The sequence below is a fragment of the Micromesistius poutassou genome (genome assembly GCF_964030765.1).
Source record: "Micromesistius poutassou genome assembly, contig: SCAFFOLD_4259, whole genome shotgun sequence".
NCBI lineage: Eukaryota > Metazoa > Chordata > Actinopteri > Gadiformes > Gadidae > Micromesistius > Micromesistius poutassou.
In genome coordinates, this window is record NW_028179883.1 from 2,501 (window position 1) to 18,904 (window position 16,404).

General features: G+C 47.9%; 2 protein-coding genes across 2 annotated transcripts in view; both read left to right on the plus strand.

Moving 5' to 3' along the window:
• Positions 1 to 6,894, plus strand: part of LOC311371309 (cyclin-A1-like) — a gene marked incomplete at both ends in the record, with an annotated part of 8,656 nt that extends 1,762 nt beyond the window's left edge. The window contains 8 exons of the mRNA XM_084489463.1: positions 4,155 to 4,307; positions 4,406 to 4,607; positions 4,714 to 4,829; positions 5,097 to 5,323; positions 5,890 to 6,094; positions 6,345 to 6,458; positions 6,567 to 6,700; positions 6,843 to 6,894. Of these exons, the coding sequence (XP_084345589.1) occupies positions 4,155 to 4,307; positions 4,406 to 4,607; positions 4,714 to 4,829; positions 5,097 to 5,323; positions 5,890 to 6,094; positions 6,345 to 6,458; positions 6,567 to 6,700; positions 6,843 to 6,894 (1,203 nt within the window). The remainder of the gene's footprint in view (positions 1 to 4,154; positions 4,308 to 4,405; positions 4,608 to 4,713; positions 4,830 to 5,096; positions 5,324 to 5,889; positions 6,095 to 6,344; positions 6,459 to 6,566; positions 6,701 to 6,842) is intronic.
• A 1,327-nt stretch (positions 6,895 to 8,221) lies between these two features.
• LOC311371308 (spartin-like) lies at positions 8,222 to 15,066 on the plus strand (the record flags this gene model as incomplete). Its single annotated transcript, XM_084489462.1, has 7 exons — positions 8,222 to 9,007; positions 10,562 to 10,756; positions 12,227 to 12,398; positions 13,102 to 13,296; positions 13,920 to 14,081; positions 14,684 to 14,774; positions 15,021 to 15,066. The coding sequence occupies 7 exons, from the start codon at positions 8,222 to 8,224 to the stop codon at positions 15,064 to 15,066; spliced, it is 1,647 nt and encodes a 548-aa protein (XP_084345588.1).
• Between the last annotated feature and the right edge of the window lie 1,338 nt (positions 15,067 to 16,404).

The following is a 16,404-nucleotide window of genomic DNA, read 5'->3' on the forward strand; positions in this document are numbered from 1 at the left end:
ATATCTGTCACATGCTATATCCACGCCCCTCCTCTCACCCGGACAGCCGTAGCCCTCCTCCGCTGTCCAGTGTGCTGTGACAGGAAGCCGTTTCATACACATATTAAAGATGCTCTTGTGGTGACAGTGGCCTGGCAGTCAAGACGTTCCTGCAAGAACCAGGGGTCCCAAAAGGGGAAATGAGCTACACGCCAAGACTAGACAGTAGCAGATGGACACACACACACACACACACACACACACACACACACACACACACACAAACACAAACATGCACACGCGAAAGTGCACGCCCACATAGACACACACGACACTCATATGTTGCCACCGTTTCAGCGACTGACAGGTTAGTCTTTGCAGGGAATACCAATTAGATGCAAGCATGTGTACAAAGGATAACGAGGTGGGGATAGTCGATGCCTGCGCGAGTAACATCCATCGACGTTTGAAAATATCAATACAATTAAGAATCTCGATCTGTTGCTTTCACTACTGTATTGATTCACAAAATCACTACTCGGATTTTGTTTATTTATTATTTGATAGATTTACCCTAGCCCCAACACTGTTACACATGACCTGAAATATATATAATATATAATATTATGTCCTGATAGCATATCATTCGGGACGCAACATTGTGTGTGTGTGTGTACGTGTTTTCTTGTTGCATCCCCCTAGTTATATCATTCACATTGAATCTGTGCTCATTGAAAGTGCGGTGGTCGCTCCTGTTAATATTATATTGAAGACACTGTGTTGCAGGATAAATATCATATTTCATCACCATAACTTGCCAAAGCCCATGAACATGGAACTAAAGCCTTATTCCCACAGCTACAAAGGACATGGATCGCCTTAGAAGACGGCAATCTAAATTCACTACAGAGGAGAAAGACAACGTTGTCCTCAAAGTCATATTTGAATATATAAATGAATAATTTGAATACATTAGCGGAGCCCAAAGTTTGACTCGCAGTAATTGTGCAAAAAAAAAAAAAGACAAAATAAATGTCCTTGCTTAGAAAATGTTTTATTCATGAGGTCCGAAGATTGAGCGTTTCATGCTCAGAGGAGTTTAATCATAGTGGTCAAGGGGGAACCTTGAAAGAACAGAGGGAAACACACACTCATACGCACACACACACACACACACACACACACACACACGCAAAAGAAACAGCTGAATATTTAAGAATGAGAAAAGAGAACGAAAGCCATCCCCTTTCAGAAATAGTCAACAATAAAACTTTCATCAAAGGTTTGTGGCCCCATTGTTGCCCCGCATGCAGTGAGATTATACAGAGTTGCACTGCTCAAATTGGGCCACATCGATTGTGTGTGTATGTGTGTGTGCGTGTGTGCGTGCATGTGTGTCTCTGGTGATGCCCTGTTGAAAATAACTGTAGTTAGCCTCGTCTTTGATTAATTATCTGTGCCTCAATGTTGTGTTTTGACAGTATTTTAATGATGCATCGCATGCATATTACATAACCCTGCATACCTGGGACGGATGGATGGATGGAAAGATGTGTGGAGGGGTGGATGACAGGTCAGATGAAAGGGTAGGATGATTGGGTGGATGGATGATTGATGAAAGGGTATGGTGGATGGATAGAGGGGTGTGCGTGTGGATGGACGGATGATTGCTGATGCATGGATGGTTTGACCTGTAGTCAGGCGGGGTCTGCGTCTCTGCCGTCAGAGGTGCACCTGGGCTGCAGGCTGTCAGCAGAGCTGCATCGGGCTAATGGGATGACCCTGCCCGCCCCCCCCCCGTCACTGTCACACACAATCTGCATCTGCCAACGCACCCCATGGATGTGTGTGTGTGTGTGTGTGTGTGTGTGTGTGTGTGTGAGAGTATATGTGTGTGTGTGTGTGTGTGTGTGTGTGTGTGAGAGTATGTGTGTTAATGTGATGGTGTGTGTGGGAGAGCATAACAGAGAGCAAAAGAGAGAGTGAGAAGGGAGGATTGTGTGGATGTTTGTCAGTGTCCGTGTGTGTGTGTGTGTGTGTGTGTGTGTGTGTGTGTGTGTGTGTGTGTGTTTGTGTATGGGAACATTTCCGTGGTGGAAAAGCACTTGGCGACTATCAAGAACAATGTCCCACAAAAACAACATTTGATAAAAACATGAACATGAACGTTGATGTCCACAATGTACGGTTGTACATACAGTATATTGCAACAGCGTCTAGTTCATGTTAAAGTGTGGAAAGACGTTCCAGTTCAGCCTGTTAGTTAAACTACACCTGATCCAGTTCGAATATAGGCCTGGTTTCCTCTCAAATGGTAGTTGAATGCATCACTTAAAAAACTAAGTGGAATAAAATAAGAATGTATGTAGAAAAAGTAAAAGGCCTGAATTGTTCCAATGACGTGTCATGTGATGAATGCGTTTATCCAATCAAAGCACTGACCATTGAACTATGTTCCATCTATTGAACTACACAGGAACATTTTATAAGGTTTAAGTAAGGGTACTTTCCATCTTTGGTATATTGGTCTGCAAGTGGATTTACCGTCTGTGTGTGTGTGTGTGTGTGTGTGTGTGCATGTGTGTGTGTGTGTGTGTGTGTGTGTGTGTGTGTGTGTGTGTGTGTGTGTGTGTGTGTGTGAATCTGTGTGTCTGTGTATGTGTGTGTCTGTATATGTGTGTGTGTGTGTGTGTGTGTGTGTGTGTGTCTGTGCGTGTGTCTAGTGTGTGTGTGTGTGTGTGTGTGTGTGTGTGTGTGTGTGTGTGTGTGTGCATCTGTGAATCTGTGTGTGTGTCTCCTCTCTCAGTAGAGCGTGAACAGATATGGATTTCCTTTCAAGAACAGAAAATAGCAGCCTGTCTATCTGCCATCTCCACCGGAGCAGAAGCCACAGCCCAGCCTCTCCATACTGTATCACCCTGCCTGTCTCCCATATCACTTTCTTTAGAATGATAGGCACGCAGCTCTCTGAAATGTGTGTGTCACTGTCGAGACTGTTTGGGGGATGGAAATGTACGTTATTCATGGTGGCACACAGGCAGGAGGAACAGCGTAGAGTATTGATGCGTAATCTTATGCAAAAATCCATCTGTGTTATTCATCAGGTTACAAAAAAACAAACAACCAAATTAAGCAGCGCAGTAATCTAATGTGTTACACAAATTGCAGGATGTTAGGAAAACGGTGGTTCCAAATTTAAACACTGCCAAACTGAACCTGCCCGGTTGATAATGCTGTAGTCTACTCGGCTTTCTAAGGGCAAGAATAATGTAGGCATATGGCTTACGGTCCTTAGAATATGATTACATTTATGTTCAAGTAACATAACAACATATGTCACAGTAGTAGGAGCTTTCAAAGTAAGCTAAACATATAATACGATATAATACGCAATACGATTAGCATTTGCTCTGTAACCCCGAACGACCTCCCAGCAAACGGATTTTCATTGATTGCGCGTCATTCTCACACGGTTTACGTCGTTAAGTCTAATTAAGAGTTCAGGGCGGTCACTGAAACCGCGCTCCAATCACAAGCCTGTTTTGCTGCGTAGTTGAACGTGATTGGATAATTAGGTCGGTAGAATCAGCTGATAAATAGCTCATCAACAGTCTAGTCAATATCATAAACTCGCCTGACAGCCAGAAAATACCCCAAGTGACAGCTCGGATACCCAGGAAAGCAACAGCTAGTGACCCGCAAGCCTACTCCTGCTACCTTAGCGGTATTAATTCAGATTTTATAACGTTAACCCGGCCAGGTTATCGTTAGAAAGTGCTTAATCGTCACGTTCCCGGTTGGAAACCTAAGGAGTCAAATTACATCATGGTAAGTTTTTTTTAAAGTTACTATGACTCTTGATGACTTTAAAGATGCAGGAGTGTACAACTGTCGAACAAAATGTGATTTTTAATTGGCTGATTGCAGGACTGTAGTAAATGTTCCCATGGCAGCGATGCTCCTTTTTTGGGCTGCATTCCATTTTCCAATCCGCTGCTTTTGACGTTTGTTCGTTATACGCCAAATTAAACCACCAATCCATGTCGCCTTGTACCGAATCTGGGGCGACTCATTGCAATCGCGCTCTTGAGCATGTGCACTATAAACCAGGACTACACGATGTCTACACGAAGTTTGAACTATGCGTGCGTCTTTACTTGACACCTGTTCTGTAGAGTTTCGGCGTGACCAGCCACGTTGGCACCTACACCAACCAAGAGAATGGTTCGGCCTTCACAAAAACGGAGATGGCGATGGTGCAGAAGATGAAGCAAAGAACAGTGCTTGGTGTCCTGACAGAAAATGAACAACACAGCCGAATGCCCCTGGTCAGTATTGCTTCAGTAGTCTTGTTTTTGTATGTATATTTAATATTCTTAAACTTAAACTCTTTTTTTCTGATTTATTGTCCGCATCTTTCTCAAAGGGAGAACAATGTTCCTTCCCGGCCAGCTCCATGAACACTGGCCTCGCCGGGTGCCCTGGCTATGCGGTGTACATTGAGGAGCAGAGTGTGGTCGTCCCTGCCTCTGTGGAGGACATGGACGCCGTCGACTCCAGCCTGCTGGAGGAGAGCCATGCCGCCCTCCAGCATAGAGACTTCCGTCTCTTCCTGGACCTGAGTACAAGTGAGGCTGCTCTGGGCCTCATTAAAGCCTCTACCATTGTTAAGTTTTAATGAACTTTATATATTGTACTTTTTTTTTTTTAAAGCGTGTTTTTTGTTCTCTGCAGACTCATGCGCGGACACGTCCATGCAGTCACTGGTAGAGGAGCCCCGGGCCGTGCAGGATGAGCTCTGTGTCCCGGAGTACACAGGAGATATTTACCTGCACCTGAGGGGGAGAGAAGTACGCCGTGGTTTTGGGTTTTGAATGTCATCCGTCAGGAACACCATAAGTGTTCACTGCAATGCTGTCTGACTCTTGCCACAGTTGGAGGTAAATCGTTGTCTACCTCCCGCCAGGAAGATGAGCGACGACTTGACTTTAAGGGGGTGGGGGGCTCACCGGAACATCCTGGGGAGCCCTGAAGTCGAGTCTTTTAGGGCTGCGTTTATATTCAGTACTGTTCTTCATACCCTGACCGCTTGTCTTTCTCTGCGCTGTGTCCCACAGGCCAAGCTGCGGCCCCGGAGGAACTACATGCACAACCACCCTGAGATCACAGGCTGCATGCGGGTGGTGCTGGTTGACTGGCTGGCGGAGGTGGCGGAAGAGTACAAGCTCTGCGCGGAGACCAGCCACCTGGCTGTCAGCTACCTGGACCGCTTCCTGTCCTACACCACGTCGGTGAAGCGCGCCAAGCTGCAGCTGGTCGGCACGGTGGCCCTGCTGCTGGCCGCGTAAGGACCCCCCCCCCCCCCCCCCCCGTGACCTGATGGGGGTGCTGCAGGCCCTAGTGGACTAGTTGACATGTGCTCTTGGTTCCTTTGAAATCATTGCTTTACATTTGTGACATTTGGCACACTTATCAAAAGCGACTTAAATTGAGTACATTTTTTAGAAGGGAAACTTATCTGTGTGAACAGTAAGGATGTTCATAGAAACAAGTGCCAAGCACTAACAATCGCAGGTTAGCCCAGTCCATGTATAGAAGGATAGCTAGGATAAGATGCTACACAATGCAAAGTTATGTCTTAAGTGAAAGGACATACAATAAGTGTAAACGAGGGGTGTAGGGGAGGCCATGCAGACTCTAGGTGAACTAATTCAACCCAGACTTTGCTTTAATAGTGGGTTTTGGAATTGTAAAGGCATTACTTATTCCCGGGAAATATCAATGGCTTTGGGCCCTGTCTCCGGCTCAGGGATTTGAAATACTGCATGACAGTTGCATTAAGTGAAATTTGAAATGAACAGCTGCCTTCAGAAGCCTGAGCTTTAAAGGTGCTCCACGTCTGTGCTGCAGGAAATACGAGGAGATCTACCCTCCGGAGATGGAGGACTTTGTGTACATCACGGACGGCACCTACGACCAGAAGCAGCTGGTGCACATGGAGGTGCTGTTCCTGAAGGTGTTGGCCTTCAACATGACTGTGCCCACTGCCTACCAGTTCCTCCGCCTCTTCATCACCATCCAGGGGGTCTGCTCCAAGACAACCCACCTCAGCCTGGTGAGCGCCCCCCTCTCTCAGGGAGGCAGTTCAGCGTGTCTGGTTCTTTTGAAGAGTCTGCACTTGTTAACTGGAGGGTCCTGATTGGGGCCAGCAGAGGATATAGGCGGCTAACAAGGGGGAGTTTAAAATCACTTGACTTTGGGCAGTCAAGTTGTATAATAAAGGGTTCAAAGTTATCATCCCCCAACATCTACATATCAATTCTTGATGCAAGATCTCAAATAAATGTCTAATTTGTCTCTTTCAGTATGTGGCAGAGTTGAGTTTGCTGGATATGGAGATGCTCGTAACCTTTCCCCCGTCGCTGGTGGCCGCCGCAGCCTACTGCCTGGCCAACTACACCCTGAGCAGGCGCTTGTGGGTAAGGGTCACCCAAACGTGATGTTGATTCATGTGCTTGGCTTCTCAAACCCCTTTAAGGCTATGTCTTGCACTTCAATGTTTCTGACTGTTGTCGTGGTCTCTGCAGCCGGACTCCTTGGAGGAGTTCACCGGGTACAGCCTGGAGGACATCGTACCCTGCCTGAAGGACCTCCACCGGATCCACTTCAGTGCAGAGAGCCATCCCCAGCAGGCCGTCCGCGGGAAGTACAAGAGCTCCAAGTAGGATCATACGTTGCTTTTAATTTCCCCCCCTTGTCTTATTTGAATTCAAGATTCAGTCTTCTTGTATTCTCTATTTAAATGAATGTCATTGTGATCCAGCCCCTTGTATGCTGTATTAAGGCTTTTGTATTCTCCTCAGGTATGGTAGTGTTTCACTGATGACTCCACCCACCACTCTGCCTTTCCCATAATGCATTGCTCACAGACCTGTTGCGGCTCTCCAGAGAGTGCACACTCATAGCACTAACGGCTTTTTATTTTTGTGTGTTTTTAAAAATCTAATTCTTTTAATGTAGATTCTAAATTGTTAACTTTCTAACCGAAGGGTAGTTTATAGAATTGTTAACTTGTGTACGTGTCGGCCTATGTTTTGGTGGCCAGTGGTCAACTGATTTTTAAACTTTTTTACATGTGCCTGCCATGGGATGGACTGTACACAGCATCATGTCTATTAAACAATATTGCCCTCATCCTTTGTCCTTCAGTCACTTCCTCTTGCTGATACTGTTGGTCAATCATAATTTTACCATTATTGGCCTGAGACTTATTGTGGTTATTATTCCTCAACCGTGTACTTGACAGGTTTCGTGCTCAGATATTAAGCATGGTAATGAATACATTTGTTTAGGCTAATGCCAGGTCGGGATAATTATGGGGGAAAACCTGACTAAGTGATGCTCACAAATCTAAACTTTAAAACCATTCCTTAATCGGCTGCATATGATGGAAAAATATCATACAGCTATTTTGCATTGACCGAATCTCTCAACCAGCTCTTTAATGGCATGTATTAGCATGTATTAGCCTATTATTAGTTTTGGAAATTAAACTCTTTGGTATACATTTTTTAAAAAGTCTTCAAGAAGTCTTGCCAGTTTCAGCTTTTTATACAGAGATATGACTTTCTTCAATGCCCTTCAAGCAAGGGCTGAAGGACTGACAGAAATAATTGCTCGATGACGCCATCTAGTAGTCACACTACGTAACGTCAACCCATGGTGACTCCGGGGCTACAGCAGAGCGCTGTCTGTCAACGGGACTCCACAACGACCAGGCGCGGGCATGAAACTACAGGCAACAATCAGCCAACTCGTTTAATACTTGGTTCTGCATTTTTGTCGGTGGTAGCGGTCTACAAAGCCTAAGGTATGACCCGTTGAGATACTTGAACTTTTTTCTTTGAGTTGCTAGTTATAATCCGCCTACATTTGAACCTCCGTGTCAGGGCCACGGTGATGCTGAACAGCTATATTTAAAACGCGCTGCCTGCATGCCGCTCCCACCTGGTTGTTCAGGTAAGACCAGGTCGGGACACTGGCGGATTCCTGTCCCCATGGCTCATTATTCACTACCCCGCCTGCTTCTGTACTGGACACACCTGAACAGCACTTTTAAATCGTCGTAGGCGTTGAGTTTAATTCGGCGTTTCCTCAATTCTTCCACTTGGAATATTTACTGTTAACTAAGATCAACGTGTTTTCTCTGACGTCTTTGCCCAGGTAATCACTGGTTGTCAGCATGGCCCAACAGCCTGCTGAGCTGCTGCTGGTCAAGGACCAGTACGAGTTGGCGTTTCACTGTCTGAGCCAGGGACGGGGGGCAGAGGACGCCGGTAAAAGGACCGAGGGCCTGGAGTATTACCGGCGGGGCAGACAGCACCTCAACCAGGGACTGGAGATCCCCACGAACGGCGAGCGGCACCAAGGCCCCCACTGGGACGCCGCCAGACAGCTCCAGCAGAAGATGGGCGGTGTTCTCAAGAACCTGAAGCTGCATCTAGCCGACCTGGAGACCACGAAGCAGACGACTGAGGCCCAGAGGAGCAGGGTCTCCATGGAACCTCTCCCGGCCGGAGTGGACACCCTGGAACCCCAACAGCGCTGTCTCTACCCTAGCATTCCGGCGGCGCTCGCTCAGACCTCCTCGTTTACGGAGCTAGTACTGCCAGCCCAAGACAGCATTTTTACTGCCGGGAGTTCGACCTCCGACCTCCCCTCTCTACCCCCCAGACCCCTGGTGTCCGGGGACCAGCCCCCGGCGTACACCCCGCGGCCCGGCGAGGGCCACCAGAGCCTGATCGGGAGCGCGGGCGGCGTGTTGTGGGGGCAGGGGCCCGGGGCCCTGTGTGGACGGGTGGGCCAGGAGCTGGTTTTCATTCCTGCGGGGGTGCAGATGTTCTTCGTGGCTCCAGACGGCCAGGTCAGCTCCCTGTTACAGCCGGGGTACCTGCGCATCTTCAGGTGTGACGAGGAACGTTCTCCAGCGGCCACCGGCAAGGAGAAGCCCTCCGCAGCCTACCTTCACGTAAGATGCGTGTGTGTGTTGAATAGTTTCGATAGCCTCCAGGGCTACAGAAACCAGGGCTATAGGTGTGAACACCCTTTGTGGTATTTAAATGATAGTCAACCAGCTGTTGGTTTCTATGGTTAATAGTTTTGGTTTTCCAGTGACCTCATTCAGTGAACAAGTCTCCCAGTGACAACATCAAATATAGATAGTATATTAAACTAAGGAGATGGATAGTATCCTGAATGGGGAATTCAAAATGTCTGACTTCATAACAATAATCATCACACTCATTGTTAGGTCTTGAGGGTGAATCTGTTATGCAGAATGTGCCAACCACTCAAGTGAGACAATTTAATTAATCATTATGTAAATAATGATTTGTTGAATGAATTATCTAAATAATATGGTCTAATCAGCACTAGTGGGAAGCAGTGGTGCCTGCATGTGTTGATACAATGTCAATAGCCCCGTGACTTATCTTGGAATCAACAGATCATATCCGCGTCTGTTGGTTACATGAATAAAATAGAGTAGTACAGTTGCTATTAGCCATTATGTCAACCAAATGTGGATTAATATTAAACGCCTTGATAAGCTTCTTTGAACCCCTGTATCAGAGAGGAGAGAGAGGAGGAGGAGATCACAGTATTCCAAACATGTCGGTCTTGGTGACGATAGCGCTGACATTCAGTGTCTATGATGACTGGGTGTCTGCACTGTACTGGTGCGACCCCATGACATAAGCATACTCCCCCCGCCCCCCCCCCCCCCCCCCGGTCCCTGTCCCGCGGTGGTCCGACCCTGCCCAGTGCTGTGGTCCGCTAGCACAATGGTCTCTTAATACACATGACTCGGCACTTGTGTTGTTCCGCTCTGCCCCTCGCTGCGGCGTGTCTTTCAGCCGGCATACCGCCGCTGCCCTCGCTCACTCTATGGGAAGCAGTCATTAGAATGATAATACCGGTGGGGGGGGGGGGGCTATAATGGATGATAATGGGGACCGTGCCACAATGTGTGACCCCCAACGTACAACACAGCGGCATGTGGCTCAGGAGGTAGAGCGGGTTTAACTGGTAACCGGAAGGTGGCTAGTTTGATCCCCCCCCCCCCCGGTGGCTCGGTGTCAAGGTGTTCCCAGAGCGAGACGCCCTCACCCGGACTGCTCCCGACGAGCTGGCTGTCGCCCTGCGTGGTTGACATCGCTGTCGGTGTGTGAATGTGTGCATGAATGGCTGTTTGTTAGGCTATGTTGTAAAGTGCTTTTGAGTGGCCACTGGTTAGAAAAGCTCTGTTTTTAAATGCACTCCATTTACCCGTTAACACAAGATGTGCTCACACACTCTGCTCGCCCATTTATTGTCATCGACCTCAATGTTCCTTGACGTCCATCAGATTAATGTATTAACTTCCATTTCCCCGATTGGAATCAATGAACTCTCAAATTGACTGGGGAATACTAAACTATACTACAGTTTGCTAGCGTTTGTCGTCCACGCTCCTGTTAAGTTTAGATGCGTCCGAGGTGGTGCAGGACTTAACATTTCTCCCCCGCTTCCTTTGCGTTCTAAGGTGTGCGACTGGCTCTACCCGCTGGCGGCAGACACCCCCGTCCTATTGGCCAGCTCCGGGATCTACATGTTCCCGGACACGCTGAGGGCCACCCCGGGCTCCTACGTGGGCATCGTGCTGTCCACAGAACTCCCCGACGCCCACCGGGAGCTGTTCAAAGACGTCCTGGCGCAGCTCGTGGAACTCCGGGTCCAGGTGAGTGCGTAAGAAGCACTAAGCCGTGCATGACAAGTTCACCCCTAGGAGGCCCCAGAAGGTAGATTTCGTAGTTTACTTTTTTTTTTAATGTTTGTGTTGTGTTATGATTGGTCACGTTGAAAGTGACCAATCCTAAGAGGTCTACGCCCCCAAATTGTCAAGCCATGTCCACTCAAAGGCAAAACAAACTACTTTTTACATTTTCGAGTGTAGCACGATATAAGTATTTATTGTAAGTCAACGGGGCTCATCCCACACTATTCCTATGAGATTCAGGTAGAAGACAAGTCCCCGAATTGACAGATTTTTGTACTTTGTGACTCGTTTCCATTTCCCGCCAAAATGGCCGACTTACGGGGCAAGAACTATCTCTCATGAAGTCTAATCGGACTCTATCCTGACATAAACATCGGCCATAGAGTATTGCGCCAGATTTGTCCGATGTGGTTAGGCCCGAGCAAACAGGCTCACTTTCAAATGATATCTAGTCAACAACCGAGAGTTGCACCGGCAGCGAGTGCGGGTGCGATGAACAGCACACGGGGAGAGACAAAGCAGGGCACCTGCGTGTGTTGAACTAAGCAGCGAGCACACAAAGCAGCCGCCGAACAAAGCAGGCGCCGCCGCGCGTGATAGGGTTCCGCTGGGCGAGCGCCGCCGGGCGTACATTCTCCCACAGGTTAACCCTCCTCTCCCAGGGGGAGGTCGGCCAGCGCGAGTGGACGTGACGTGACTTTGGATAATTTGTGAGCAGTACCCAAGGGAGGCCCTCTTAGGATTGGTTAACGCGTTCACAACCGCACACACACCTCCTGTAGCTTGATTGACAGCTTCCTGTACAACTCACGGTGGCTGTTAAATGTGTAGAATTTGCTCGTGGGAACGTTTGCTCTCCCTCACGACGTGTCATAAATCTGATGCCGGTTTCTAAGCCATTTCGATGCTTTTCTCAGGATAGAGTCCCTTCTCACTCCGCAGGAAAGGGTATTAGCCTGTGACTTACAGCATTCAATCTATACTTTTATCACGCTACACCTGAAAATGTCAGCATAAATCCTTGACGGAAACAAAGATGGCCACTGACTTCTTTGTTATTTTCCGTCTCCTTTGGTTCCCCATTTATATCTTTTACAGGTTGTCCTGATATGTCGGGCTGAAATGCAATCTGAAAGACTCGAATCTAATGGGTTGTGGCGGGGGGGGACATTCTCAGCAGGTGTTTAACATGATGTCTTTAACCTCTTCGACTCCACTCTGCACCTTGATTTCGTGTTGCGTGGTGTGTGGGAGGGCTGTGAATAATGCTTCAACGTTAAGAATGTATGCAGCAAAAGTAAACGGCCAATTTCCAAAATAATGAGGAAAAAAACGTGTTGTTAAAACTAACTAGGGTTCACACAGTCAATCATCAACTACACGGAAATGTGTGAATTGTGGATGTCTTCTTCGTATCGATACCCTCGGCAGGTTCCAGTCGAGGGTGAGAGGTCAGAGGTCATCAACCTGAGCGACAAAGTCCCCCTCGGACCGTTGGAGGAGGAGCAGGAGGAGGAGGAGGTGGCCCCACTCATCGTGACCGGAGAGGAGAAACTCCCACTTCCTGAGTGGAGCGAAAAGATGGCCCAACATATCTTGTCAGGTTTGTGTGTGTGTGTGTGTGTGTGTGTATATGTGTGTGTGTGTGTGTGTGTGTGTGTGAATGACCTGTCTTTATTCATTAACATTCTGTTTACGAACCATTACCTTTAGTATGCAGCTTGTCCAACTGCACTACCAGCTTCGACCACTAGAGTGAGCTGCTCTACATTGTGAAGCATAACACGTTTTAGAGCCACACATTTTACCCCCCTTTACATCAGACATTCAGAATGTAAAAAATGTCTTAAGGAAGAGAATAATCGGTCACGTTCCTCTGCACACGTTTGCCATTTTAACTGCTAACCACGATCGGCTGCCATGCTAACGGCTGCCATGCTAACGGCTGCCATGCTAACGGCTGCCATGCTAACGGCTGCCATGCTATCGGCTGCCATGCTAACTGCTAACGGCTGCCATGCTAACGACTGCCATGCTAACGACTGCCATGCAAACTGCTAATGTCTGCCATGCTAACGACTGCCATGCTAACTGCTAACGGCTGCCATGCTAACGGCTGCCATGCTAACTGCTAACGGCTGCCATGCTAACGGCTGCCATGCTAACTGCTAATGTCTGCCATGCTAACGGCTGCCATGCTAACTGCTGCTAACGGCTGCCATGCTAACGGCTGCCATGCTAACGGCTGCCATGCTAACTGCTAACGGCTGCCATGCTAACGGCCGCCACCCGCTGCGTCCCTCCAGGGGCGTCGTGGCTGAGCAAGGAGTTCCTGCGCGGCGCGGAGGCCACGGGGAAGGCCGTCCACAAGGGAGCCACCAAGCTGCGCACCAACATGACCCCCGAGGAGACCCCCGCCGAGATCAGCCCCAAGGTCACCAAGGGCCTGCAGGCCGCCCAGCAGGCCACCGGGGGCGCCGCCCGGGTCAGCCGCTTCCTGGGTACGCACCACCACCACCCCCCCCCCCCCCCCACCACCACGCGTCACCGTGGAAGCGTGTGTCGACCAATCACATTCACACTCACTGGGATGGATGATCCCGACCGTTAATGAAAGATTTATTTGTAATACACTCAAATATAGTACAAACTTTGCTTCTCGTACTGTAAAGAATCAGGGACGTTTTTTTTTAATTATTTCCACACCCATATTGACTTTTAATTGTTAATTTAGCAGACTTTTATTCATAGCAACTTACGGTGACTCCTGAGATACATTGGGCATGAATTTTAATCAGCGTTGTGCATCTTGCTTGCGTGTGTATAGGGTGGACGTTGCAGTTCGGACTCCTACTATCCCGCCCGCTCCTATACTCGCGTTACGTAGCATACATGACCCCCCCCCCTCATATGTCAAAGAAGGGAAATCTGACCTTTGAAGTTCACAAGATACTCCCTTCTCTCTCTCTCTCTCTCTCTCTCTCTCTCTCTCTCTCTCTCTCTCTCTCTCTCTCTCTCTCTCTCTCTCTCTCTCTCTCTCTCTCTCTCTCTCTCTCTCTCTCTCTCTCTCTCTCTCTCTCTCTCTCTCTCTCTCTCTCTCTGTGTGTGTGTGCGGTACCTCCAGTGAACGGCGTGAGCACGGTGGCGGAGGCGGTGGGCGAGCGGCTGGCGCCCCACGTGAAGAAGCACGGCTCCAAGCTGATCCCGGAGAGCCTGAAGAAGAGCAAGGACGGCCAGGCCTCCAGCATGGACGGGGCCAAGCTGGTGGCCGTCACCAGCCTACAGGGTAGGGGCCCCAGGCGCGTTCCTGGGGGACTGGCAGGACGAGGTTATCGGGAATGGAGACAGGAGACCGTTATTGGGCCAGAGGGGGAAGATAGGGGGCGGGGGACTTCTGGTTGAGGCATATCTGTGTCCGTTAAATGGATCGGATTTTAATTGGTCAAATTCTTCATTCTCCTTTTCTTTGTTGTTCGTTCTTCTGGTTCTTCTTATTCTTCTTGCTCTGGAGACTAAAACCACTCGTAGGAAGTGAGAGTCATGGAAATTGCTTTTTTGTTGAAACTATACAATTCATGACCTTGTCTCAGCCCAGGGGAGGGCTGCTGGAGTCGCCAGTTTTGATTGGCTACACTGGTTGTCAATCACAGGGGAAAACTGGCACAGGTGTTATGGTCTTGGATGAAGATGGAGTATGTCTTTTAAAACGGCAGCTGTTTTTTAGTAGATAGATAGACAGACAGATATAATAGATATAACAGATACTTTTATTGATCCCCAAGGGGAAATAGTACAAGTACTAGTATACAGTAGCCATTTTGATTAATCACAAGCTTTGTTCTAACATGTCTAACATGTCCTAACATGTCTAACATGTCCTATCTCAAGGCGTCTCTGCTGTGTGGACCGCTCTGGAGTCCGGAGCAAAGACCGTGGGCAAAAGTGTGGCGTCGGAAACCGTCATGACTGCAAAGTACAAGTAAGCTTTCGTTCTCCTTCCTGTCCCGCCCCTCCTCCTCCTCCTCCTGTCTCTTAATGCTCACCAAATCATGACTGCTCTGCCCTCATTCTGTCCTCCGTTGACTCCCTGCTGGTCTCACCGCTCGCTTCTCTTGGGATGAGAACCGGTTTTAAAACCGTTTTTTTTTTTTTTGTTTCTTGGTGCTTTCCGGAACTCTGACCATCTCTCCGTGCTCTTCTGTTTCTTCTTCTGTTTGTTTTCCAGATTTAAGGGTTTAGAGAAACTGTTAAACATGCCCGGCAGCCAATGACTGCAAGACGAGTGAAAAGGCAACAAAATCTTTGAACTAATCACTGAAATTTGTCCATGTTTTCTTTATTTAATCGCTCTTCTAACTTCAACCATGTTGGACAATAACCCAAATCAACTGTTTCAAACTGATATTTTGATCAAACATTTCTATATTAACACTTTCTATACTCGCTGGACATTACCAATGGGTTCTTGACGGCATGCTGTTAATCTCCCTAAACCAATCTGTTAATATAAGCTATATCTCTGCCCTATCGCATGGTGATGCCTCTTCTTCTGCTGTTCATAAAGTGTGCACTGTGCGGTTAATAAAATATACACCATGAAACGTCATCTGATTTTGTGCTTTTGTCTCTGGATGTTTGTGTGGTGTTGCCCATGTGTGTTTATAAAAGGTCACAATAAATCACATATCACACAGTAACAGGGACGTGTCCACTAGGGGTCCCGGGTCCACACATCAACCACAAGCTAACGTCAAATTATCCAGCGGTTGGTGTATTTCCACAACTGCTTCATTATTGCACTTGTTATTTGTGACAAAGGTACGGTGACGATGCGGGAAGAGCCACGGGCACTGGTGTCCAATCAGTGGTCAATGTGATAGTGGCCGCGTACAACGTCGATAACCTGGGCTTCAAAGCCATCATGAAGACCGGGTGCAAGAAGACCGCCAAAGCCATGGTCCGAAAACCTGGCGAGGAGAAAGGCGCGCATGCGCAGACCGAGGATGAGGCGGAGAAAGCGCATGAATCGAAGGAATAAATAATGGACAGATAGATGCTTTTTTAAACAAGCGTAGGCCTATGGTTGTTTTCGTTGGCCACTCGTTGCAGGGAGATACAATGTGTTTGAAAAGCTGCAGCTCATGTCCAATCTATTTATTCTTTGTTTGAAACGTGTAACTTAAGTTATTTTTATGTTTGTGTTGAGTTTTATTTTTTTACTCCATTTGGTTTGCTATAGCTTTCTTTTTTGCCTTTGTTTGTTTTTGCTTTTATTTCATTTTATTGTATGACGATGATTCTATGTGGAGCACTTCGAGTCTGCCTCGTGTATGTTTGTTTTGAACGTTTGGAAATCCAAAAGCATGCGTGTGAAAATAAAGGAAAGTTATTGTGAATGGCAGTATGCAAAGACGTAGTAATTATTCTACATGTGAGGTGTTTGTATGCAATATATAGCCTACACCGGTAATGCTGGGACCCCTGATACCATCTGCCTCAGCCAAGACCCCCCACAGCCACATCCCTGGTTACCGGGGTGACCTGGAGTTCACACGCATCTCCATGGAAATGAAGGAGCAACAAACTCCGTTCTGCGGCATTCTGGAGAC